This window comes from Lepisma saccharinum, chromosome 7 (assembly GCF_977018435.1).
Source record: "Lepisma saccharinum chromosome 7, izLepSacc3.1, whole genome shotgun sequence".
In the NCBI taxonomy this organism is placed as follows: Eukaryota; Metazoa; Arthropoda; class Insecta; order Zygentoma; family Lepismatidae; genus Lepisma; species Lepisma saccharinum.
In genome coordinates this window covers 55,784,332-55,795,823 of record NC_139235.1, presented here as the reverse complement: position 1 = coordinate 55,795,823, position 11,492 = coordinate 55,784,332, and the positions used below count along the sequence as shown (strand labels likewise).

Here is an 11,492-nt window from a genome sequence, read left to right as displayed (position 1 = left end):
ACACTACTTACCGGAGCCCTCTGAGCGGAAAAAGGGCCATCGTGATGGCTATGAGCTAGAGCACCGTCATGCTGAAGAAAGCTATGACAATCGAAGCATTTTTAACTCCATTGGAAAGGAGTATCCACCTACCTTTGCGAAGGCGTCGTGGATGTTAAGAGGCAGGCAGACTCCGTTGTTTCCGTAGAATTCTGTCCCGTAGTACCGGAGCTCTCTGAGCGGCATGAGGGCCATCGTGATGGCTATGAACCAGAGCAAAACCATGCTGAAGAAAGCTATGAATTGGAAGAATTTTTAACTCCATTCGAAAGGAGTATCCACCTACCTTAGCGAAGGCGTCGTGGATGTGAAGAGGCAGGCAGACTCCGTTGCTGCCGTAGAACTCCGTCCCGTAGTACCGGAGTCCGCTGAGCGGCATGAGGGCAACCATGATGGATACGAGCCAGAGCACCGCCATGATAATGGAGGCCTTACGCAGCGTCGTCTCCTTTCGCGCCAGGGGCTGAGTAATGGACACGAAGCGGTCGTACGTGATGATGGTCAGGATGAACACGGACGACTCGGAGCTCAGGGTGCTCAGGAAACCTGGAAGGGAAGAAGGAATGAATCACAGAGAGAATTATGTACGAATAGACTACAGCAACTTTTAAGGAAATGGATTTTCCAGTCCCATTGCTGCACAATTACTATTCTGCTATTTTGAATGAACACTTCGGTCAGACATTGAAGTCATGCAAATACTTGTAGATTGCGTAAAGCTATTGTTAGCATATTATTTGATTTCAAATATTATTTGACATTTTTAGATACAAGGACAAGGAAACAAAATCAATTGTAAATATAGGAATTAGTAATTTGGTAGTTTTAATTGTGATATCTTCTTTAAACCATTAAGTTAAACGGTTTGACAACGGAAAAGGGACAATAAATTATGTAGAAGAATTCTTGACCTTCATTAAATGTATCACTGCATGAATTGAAAAGACTGAGATAGAGCACTAACACACATCAGCAAGAAATGGTTGGTCGCGGGCTACACAGACACTGTGATACAAATAATAATGATAATAATAATAGCTATTGTTCATAAAATTTCAAGGGAGATTTCAATCATCGATAGTACACATATAAAAATATTTTACGTATAAATGCGGCCGTGGTGGACTGGTTGGCAGAATATTTGGCTGCTTCTGGTTCGATTTCTTGGGCTGCTTTCAGGTGAATTTTTCAGACAATGACCCTACATGGAGCTGCTCTGGGGTTTACCAAGCCTCTAATAAGTCAGTAGTGGGAGTAAACACAGAGCACGGATGGTGTTGTTCACAACATCTCCAAAAAATGACCGACAATGTGTGTGCATTTATTAGATTTGTAGATGTAGTTGATGACGATCATGGTGCCTAATAGATACGTCTGCTTATTTTAATACTAATAACTTTGTATCTTCATTTACTGAATTTCCTTACTTTTTCCAATGTTTCGATGTAATGCAAAAGCGAAGAATATAAGGATATGCGAGTTCAATCATTCTGCTTCTTGGGGATACATCTAGGCCTGTGCGATATCGATTTTTCGATATCAAACTTCGATATCGATTGAATATCGATATCAAGTCGATATATCGAATATTGAAAATATCGACGTCGATATCGATAATATCGAAACTGGCGATACAGACACATCTAAATCTTTCAATTTGAAGTATTAATTGAATAGTTGTGTTATCTAGGAGAATCAGAGAATGGTGTTGTTTGGTGACGAAAATAGGAGTCCCATAACACAATAGATTCTGTAGTTCTTAACCACACTAATCGCTAGCCACCGAGGCGGAGTGGTTAGCAATAGCAAATCGCGCTACGACGCCTGGGGTCCCTGGTTCGAATCCTGGCCTGGGCATATCACCACTCATCCCCATCTTCGCAAATTAGAGAAAGGTGTCAAAAAAGAGAGAAGTAAAATAAAGAAATTCAATCAATCAATCAATCATCAATTTCATCATATCATCACTCATCCCCATCTTTGCAATTAGCCAAATGTGATATCACGATTCTGGTTATCATGGAAAACAAATACATGCAACAACCAATAAAGAGAGTACTTTTCCTACTTTACAGAACTTGCTGGTTACCTAAGTATAGAGATGGTATCGATACGACACGAGACAACAGTTGGCAAAAAATCGGTCTCGTGTTGCAAATGACCTACTTATAGGTCTCGCCTCGATTTGTAAACACCGGTCTAGGTCTCGACCAGGCACGTATTTAGAAATATGCTTCGGAAGGGAGGGGGGATTCGAAGCAAGTGTCTCAATAATAATAATAATAATAGTAATTATTATAATGTTTTAATTTAAATATTTGGATAAATCAAATTAATACTAATTACAACTTATAAATTAATATCGTATTATTATTACATGAATAGGTTAACTGACGGTATAAGAATAAAGATATAACAGTGCATATTCATTATGTAGCTTACCTGTAGTTAAGATCGGAATAATTTATATTAAAACAAGTGCTCTGGCAATGAAATTAATGCTAAATACGTGAAGAATTGAATATTTATTGAATAACAAAACAATGTTAGATGCAGACCGAGAAAAGTGAAGTTTCTGATAAATATTTCATGCACATTATTATGAGTAGTAGTGTGTAATAATCTTTGTAATGTCATTCAAAGCTGTATGACTTGACTTTCAATACGTTCATAGGAAATTAATAACCATCGATTATACAAGAAATGATGAACGAGCATATTTTCATTATTTAACTTTAGTACTTGATATGTCTTTCGGGTGACGGGGGGGGGGGTGGGGGCGGACCCCCTAAATATTTGCTTGCTGTCCTTCAAAGCAGTATGATCTCAGTATAATCCTTGCCTTGCTCAGAGGAAATTAATTACCATCGATTATACAACAAATGCTAAACGAGAATATTTTCATTATTGAATTTTAGTACTTGGTAATCCTTTCGCGGGGATCTGGACCGCCTTGTCCCCCTAAATACGTCCATGGTGTCGACGTCAAATTTCGGCCTCTTCCCGATTTAGTATAAACAACATTTTCAGCATGTCACAACACAATTTTATTTGTAATAAGAATAACATATCTCTGTTCGAAGCATCGTTTTGACGCTACGAGTGGTGACAGCGCCAGAAGAGGTCAGGGCGAAAGTCCTCCTGCCGGATAAAATCTAGATAAATGTTTTTCAGTCTAATAATGGATTTTTGCATGGTGTTTAGAAGTTTTCTAAATTTGTCACTACCCGTTCCTATTTCATATTTCATTCACACCATTCCAATTCAACTTCGTATAATTTATTCCTTATTTCTTTCTTTCTTGGGATATGCAGTATCTCGCAACCACAGTTCCGTCAATGTAACTTTTTGGCGCCTACGGCATTCTTTTATACTTATAGCTGTCGTAATTTAGTTGAACTACAAACGAAATGGCGATACATTATAGGTGTCATTATCAAGTCATTATTAATTGTAAATTTCAATACAATATAGGTGTGAGTTTCAACTTTTGTATTCTTATTATGATGTTGTTAATGCAATATAACAGTTTGCCAAGTCTTAAGAAACCATGATAATATCATCTCTTTCAATAGAGATACACCACCAATAAGTGACTTTCTCACAGATTTCTGAAGAGAGTTCCACACTGCCGTGTATTGACCGTTGAGGGAAAGCCTCTAATTTCCATTCTGCTTCTACACTCCGGTTGGTTGGATGATTTGGTGTTTTAAGTCCACTTTATGCACAGTAAGACTAATCGGGACTGGACCTGCCCGAACCACTATGTGCCTCCAACGGGTATCGAACCCGAGACCCCTTGATTACAAGGTGACGACGGTAATACTTATACTCTCTTTTGAATGTGAGTATGGAGAAGTTCGGACCTACATGATCGTGAGGTGATGGGGAAACCGAGCAGGGGCGAATGTGAATCTTGTGCTGTTCGCTGTTGCTAAGTACGTCAAGTGCAAAAAAATGCATGTACTGACCAACATGTATTTTAAAACCAACAAATTTAAGAACGGCGATACCGACATATCGACGTAGATAATATCGATATCGACATATGTTTATATCGACGTTGATATTTTTGCGATATCAACGCTTCGATATTTTAAAGATATCGACTCGATATCGATATACCCAAATATCGCACAGCCCTAGATACATCATCACAGTGGCGATTAATATTATATATTTTTCCTTTCGAGGAGCCTCCCGGATGGATTAGTGATAACATCGCAGCCATAGGGTAACCGGTTCCATACTCAGTGGAAGTGTATGGTGTTTCGATTCCACTTTAAACTCTAGGACCTGACTGAATTAGCCTATCTGTACATAAAGCGAGTTTACAACAAAAACATGTTTGCTTACTTGCTTGCTTTGAACCCCATTGATAAACAAACATACGTAGGATCAGACACATTGAGCATGTGATCATAAGATATGGGCCGTTGGAGGGAGGTACTCACCACAGAAGTTGCACTGCCAACTGTTCCTCCATCGGTGATAGTAGGCTAATTTGCGAAGAGGGGGATGAGTAATGGTATGATGAAACTGATGAATGGACACTCACAAACATCCATGCCCAGGCTAGGGTTCGACCCCGGGACCTCTGGCGTCGTAGCGCGATGTGCGCCACCTGTTCAACCAGTGATGCTCGTAGCGGATGTACAGCCCGATGGGTATGTAGGATCAGAGAAATTGAGAATGTGATTATAGAAGAAGGAGTGGTGGAGAGGAGGTACTCACCACAGAAGTTGCACTGCCAGCTGTTCCTCCATCGGTGCTCGTAGTGGATGTAGACTCCCCTGTAGTGGAGGTCGTACGCCGCTATGAGGAAGAGGTAGATGCCCAGCAGGAGGTCGGAGAAGGCCAGGTTCTTGATGTAGAAAGAGTGGACGACATTCGATTCCTTCACCAGGAACCTTCCGACGAGGACGAACACGTTCCCCACGCAGGCGGTGAACGCCATGATCCACACGCTGAAATAAAACAGGAAAATGCACGTTCCTAGAGTGGTATGTTCAAATTTATGGCTTGGTAGACGTCTGTCTGTGTATCTGTCTGTCTGTCTCTCTCTCTCTCTCTCTCTCTCTCTCTCACACACACACACACACACACACACACACACACATACACAGAGAGGGGGAAGATTGAGAAGACACAGAGAATGTGAGAGAGGGAGAAAAAAGAGATACAGGGTAGGTAGGGAGGGGAGAGAGTGGGAATACTGAGAGAGAGAGAGAGAGATAGGAGAGAGAGAGAAATACATACAGAGAGAGGGTGAGGGAGAGCAAGGTATTGGGAGACAGAGGGGGGAAGTGAAGAACGACTCTTTCTCTCTCTTCCCCCTTCCTTATCTTTTTTATCTCTCTCTCTCTCTCTCTCTCTCTCTCTCTCTCTCTCTCTCTCTCTCTCTCTCTATCGCAACTGGCTTATAGCCAAGTAACGAGATACTGATCTATATGCATTGAACCCAAATGCTACATGCAAAATATATAAATGTTAATTAGGTATCACTTCTCTAATGTCTTATTTTATCACAGCAACACCTCATAAAGGAGCGCACGTGTCTGTGCCATTCGTGCTTCAGGTGCTGTGCCAGCAGCAGGTTGTTAAACATTCACGGTTGAATGGAAAGACGTGAGGTTCTTCGACAGTAGTGTTGGGCAAACATTTGACCTATCAATGTTACGTGTTAATTCTTAGCTACAGCCCATCGTGTTCTGTGAAGTATACCAGTGTTAACGGCCATAAACACTTGTAGTCCGGTGTAAGGGATGGCTGCATACACGTCCCAAGAGCTGGTGGACATGCATCTGATTTATGGGGAGGCTGGAGGTAATAGCCGTGCTGCAAGGCGTCTATATGGGTGTTACCATCGCACACATTATTTCAAACTGTAGACACTCGACTTCGGGAAACAGGATCAGTGTTGCCACCTCGTCGAGAAGTTGGACGACCTCGAAGTGTGCGAACACGACGATTTGTGGAAAATGTGTTAACTAAAGTGATGGATCATCCAGGCACCAGTGCGCGCACTAGCCCACGAACGAAACACCTCCCATGTGAATGTGTAGCGAGTCCTGGCAGAAGAGGGCATGCACCAGTACAAATTGAAGAAAGTGCAAGACCTTTTACCTCGGGACTTTGGCCCACGTGAGGACTTTTGCAATGGTTTGTTCATCAAATTGAAACTATCCCCAATTTTCAGAATACGGTACTATGGACTGATGAGGCTATCTTCACGAAAAATGGTGTGTTCAATAGTAAAAACAGTCATGTGTGGGAACATGAAAATTCACATGCACTGCTAGTAGCACATCATCAGCACAGATTTGCAGTGAATGTGTGGTACGGGATACTGCATGACCATTTGATTGGACCGTACATTCTCCCTGTTCGCCTATGTGGACCCACTGATCAAGCATTTCTCAGTGACGTGCCCTTGGCACTGAGACAAAGACTGTGATTTCAACATGACGGTGCGCCCCCACATTTAGATCGGAATGTGCGCCATTTCCTCAATACCGTATTCAACAACCAGTGCATTGGCAGGGGAGTGCCTGTGCCATGGCCACCTCGATCGCCTGACATTACGCCCCTGGATTTCTTCCTCTGGGGAGAGATGAAACGCCTCGTTTACGAAACACCTGTCGTGTTAGCCGAGGACCTAGTTGCCCGCATCAATGTAGATGCAGCATCGATAGCAGAAACGCCGGGGTTGTTGTGTCGCACTAGACAATCCTTGATTCGCCGTTGTCGCCTCTGCTTGGAAGTACATGGTGGACACTTTGAAAACCGTCTGTGATGAGGTTCCCTTCACATCTCCATTAAGCATACTTTGTGCCCTTCAGGGTATGCAATCTATGACAGTTCATTTTTTTCGTTTTTACGTCATGGTGCCCTTCGCTTAGGAAATTTTCTTTGTTTTTTGGTGCCATTCAACACATGCCAATTTTCGTAGATACCAGCTCACGCAGAACGCACACTCACCCCACTCCCGTCAACATCTTCGTTCGCGTCCTTTGGGGAATCCCTTGCGCCGACATTGCCGCGTGATTTTTTTTTTTTGACAAGAGTGTACCCAATTTCTTAGTGGACCGCCCAACATCGACGACTTCTGTCCACCCGTTTTGTCATTATTCACTTCGGAAAATCATTTTCCCACGTTTTCAAACGTCAATAACTCGGCAACAAAGCCGTTTTCGGAATTTTGTTACATAAACTTTCCACCTTATTTTCACTCGTACAATCACCTCCCAAGCGTTGTAAACGAACTTACGAAATACCCTGTATATGTGTGTGTGGAGGAGGGGGGTAAGGGATTGTAAAAGCTGGTTGATAGATTTGAAAATCTGCCCCCCCCCCACTCCAAAATAAGTTCCGACTTCCCTGATCACTAAAGTAACTAAAGAACAAACTACGATTATGTGATACGAAGAAATGTGATAATGAATTTACAATATTCCGTATTATGCAAGGACGTGACTACAGTTTATTTTGTAATAAATAGAAACAAGACATATTCATTATATTATCTGTGATCAAGATTCTTGCAAACAATTTGTATTACATGAGAATCGCTTCTAAAATGAAGGATAAATAAATTGTCTTTATGCGTTATCCTCTGTTTGTTACGCACCCACATAAATTACTAATTCAGTGTTTAATATGTTAATCATAAATATAAATACTTGTATCAAAGTATGATGTCATAATGTGTTTGTAGTCTGCTACAATGGTTATTGACTAACCTTAAAACATTTGAGTGTTGGTTGCTAGGTGATGTGATTTGTTGATTTTGACGGCTGATGAAAGTTAATATAAAAGTAAATGTTTTAATTTGCAATGCAGTTTTATTTCTAAGAATAAGTTTATTTTCTAGTGCCAGTGTCCTCCTCGAAGGCGCAGTGGTAGCGTCGTCGCCTTGTAATCAAGGGGTCCCGGGTTCGATACCCGGTGGAGGCACATAGTGGTTCGGATCCCACTTTAAACTGTAGGTCCAGTTCCGATTAGCCTTTCTGTGCATAAAGTGGACTTAAAACAACAAATCGATCAATCAATAGTGCCAGTGTATGATATTAAGATTAGCTAAAGTTTTTAGACATTCTGATTATGCGGTATTTGACATATTTTACATAAAAATAAAGAGGCTGGTACGTCTTGTGTTCTTCGGAATAGATTAATAGTAAGTATATTAACTGAGTTTAAACCGGGAACGTGAAATGTTGTACCAAGTATCCAAAAAAGTTCATGCCGTATATTGCAGTGAGAAATAAAGACACTGTAATTTCTGGCAAATGTGTTTTATTCAGCAAAATAAGTCCCTTCAGCTTCAATTACATGTTCCCAACGAGATACAAGCTTATAACTCCTGCGTTTGTAAAAGTTCTGGTTTCTAGAAGCAAAAAATTGTCCTATGACCTGCGCGACATCATCTCGGTTTCGGAACTGTTGCTCACGCAAATGGTTATCCATGGCCAAAAACAAGTGAAAGTCGGATGGGGCAATGTCCTGGGAGTAAGGAGGATGAGGTAAAATTTCCCAACCAAGTGTGTTGATTACCTCCTTATTCGCTTTCGCCTTATGAGGTCTAGCGTTGTCTTGAAGAAGGATCACTCCTTTCCTGTTGATTAGTGCTGGCTGCTTCGGACGCAGTGCAGCTGCAACCCTTTGCAACTGGGACGAGTACACCTCGGATGTGATGGTTTTGCCATGCTCTAGCAATTCAAATTGCACAACACCTGCGCTGGTCCACCAAACACAGAGCAGAACCTTCTGTTGATGAATGTTTTCTTTGGGAGTCAATGCAACAGAACCAGGGACGACCAATGATGTTTTCTTTTGCGGTTACTGTATAACACCCATTCCTCGTCACATGTCAATATCTGGTCCAGGAATCAGGCTTTCTTGTGGCGTGACGGCAATGACGAGCAAATGGTGAGCCGCTGGCGTTTGTTTTCCTCGGACAAAACGTGAGAAACCCACTTACTGAGCTTCCAAGTCTTCTCGAGGTTGTGCAGATGCAATCGAATGGTTTCCTCCGACACTCCAAACCCTTGTGCAAGTTCTTTGTACGTTTGCTGTGGATCGCGCTCGATGGTCTCCTTCAGCAGGGCTTCGTCGATAGTGGCTCGAGGCTTGTCCTGGAGGCTCTCATCGCCCGATGCATAGCGACTGAACCACTTTCGCGCTGTGTGCTCACTCACTGATGCCTCTTCAAACTCGGACCATATCATTCGAGCAGCTGCTGCAACATTGCTGCCCAATTTGAACTCATACAGTAAACACGGCCGTAAAACGTCCTTTGACACTGACATGTTCCCTTCAGGATTGTAGTTCCTACAGACCTGCTGTCTATTCGACCGACACACTTCCCAACTCTGTACTGACTGACGGTTGCCAGGAATGTAAACTTTTGATGTCATCCAGACAGGGTTGCCGACACATGCCGTTTCACTATTGCTTTTCGTTCCAGCGGCACTAACTTTTTTCACGAACTTTTTTGGATACCTGGCAAGTCGATTTCAATATAAAGGGCTGGAAGCCACAGATGATTGTTTTCGAACATCAGTAAAGTTTAAATGTTTATTTTCTCATATATCGTATCATTTTTTTCCTATCGTCTTCAAGGCAAAATAACTGAAGTATACGAACACTCTGTTGTTGAGCAAAAGTTTAATTTTTGAAGTTTTCTTTGCCATTATTACGAATCATATTATACAGGATGCTTCAAATAATTCTAACACATTTCTATCTTGTTTTATTTCAATGCTCTTCGTTAGTTTCAGATGACGACGGACGTCTGGAAGATTCCTATATTCTCAATAGAGTACTCAGCTGTGTATGATTTGGTAGTAGTTGTCGCTATATTGCCTCAGTCGTAGTGAAGATGCTGTACGCGAGTAGTAGAGATGTACGCCAACGTCAATCGCTATTTAATATTCGCAATTAATTTGCACGTACTTATAACTAATTTGCACGGGTTTCAATTAATTTGCGCGTACTTAGAATTCATTTGCACGTACTTAGAGTACTTTACATTTATGTATTTGCATGTTTATAACTTTTTATGAATATATAATTATTTATTTTATGAAAAATATGTATATAGAAGGTAATTAGAGGTACTAAACGCTATGCATATGGTTTTATATTCATTACTGCAAAGTATGTAATGTATAAAATGTTAATATTAATGTTTATAATATTGAAAATAAGAGGTTATGGTTTATGAACCGCTATGAACGGTGGTAATGGGTGTAGGTACAGGTCCAATTACGATTGGGGACGGTCCCGGTACTCGAACCCTCGATATGCAACGTTATTAATTAGTACTATGCAATAATTGCATTATGGTATGAAAGACGGTGGTTTCACACGCTAGACAGAATACTGTCTCCGAATCTCGACTCCGCTTTGAGGGTAGACGAGAAAGGAATTTGGGGGAAGTGCGGTGAAGGTAGACAGAGAGAAAAAAATAATATTCCGCGCAGGTAGAGGAGAAAGGAATTTGGGGGAAGAGCGGTCAAGGCGAAAGGGTTGTGGGCGAGACGGGATGTTGTTGTGACGGGATGTTGTTGTGACGGGACAAATACACAACAAGTCATTTTGGGGAAAATAAATTGGTTAGAGATACGAATCGCTTCGATTTCAGGTGGAAAAAGAAAATGTATCACGGGGTGATTGACTCCTTTGAAAAAAGACAAGAGATTGTAAAATGCTAATTTTAAAAGTCTCCCGCTAAGCGGAAAAGTCCGTCTGTGTGTGGAGCGATACGTGCAGTAAAATAGTAATCGCCAAGGCAGGTACAGAATTTGGACGAAAAAAGGATTTTAAGTTAAAAGGACATAAGTTGAAGGTGATATAATTCAAGGCGGGTGGACGTAAGGAATTTATCTAATGGAAAGAGAGGGTGTGGGTTTTAAATTTGGACGTCTAGAGTTAACGAGGCAGCGTGAATTTAAAGGGAATGTTAGTTTCCAGTATGGAAAATAGGGGTGGTTGGAAAAGGCCTTGATCCTTTGGGGTATTTAAACTTGGGAATCCGAATTAGTCCGCACATTTTTTGTTATTTTTCTACTTTGTTTGTTCTGTGTTTTCTGCTGAGTTTTCTGTTTTTCAAGATGATGATTCATATTGTAAGTATTGCATTTTTTATCTAAGTACAAGTGTTATACGAGAATGGAATGTGACTAGTGTTTTATCCGAAATACAAACTAGCTACTCAAGTTCTATCTCGGTTGTGTTTTTTTTTGTTTTAGCGGCAACGTGTTTAGCGTGGCGAGACGGAATAAAAGTGAATTGTAGTAACAGTCGCTATTAATGTATTTGAGATTTGTGCAATATCCCTAACAAGGATCGAACCTAGGACCGTTTGCACCAACAATATTAGCTTTTTTTACTCTACATATAACTATAAACCTTTTATTTTTATTTTTTAAAAGAAATAAAACGCACAAGTC

General features: G+C 41.1%; 1 protein-coding gene across 1 annotated transcript in view; it reads right to left on the bottom strand.

The window, feature by feature from the left end:
* Positions 1 to 11,492, bottom strand: part of LOC145990474 (uncharacterized) — a 462,687-nt gene that overhangs the window by 60,846 nt on the left and 390,349 nt on the right. The window contains exons 15-16 of the mRNA XM_083126168.1: positions 4,774 to 5,006; positions 326 to 585 (exon numbers count right to left, since the gene is read on the bottom strand). Of these exons, the coding sequence (XP_082982294.1) occupies positions 326 to 585; positions 4,774 to 5,006 (493 nt within the window). The remainder of the gene's footprint in view (positions 1 to 325; positions 586 to 4,773; positions 5,007 to 11,492) is intronic.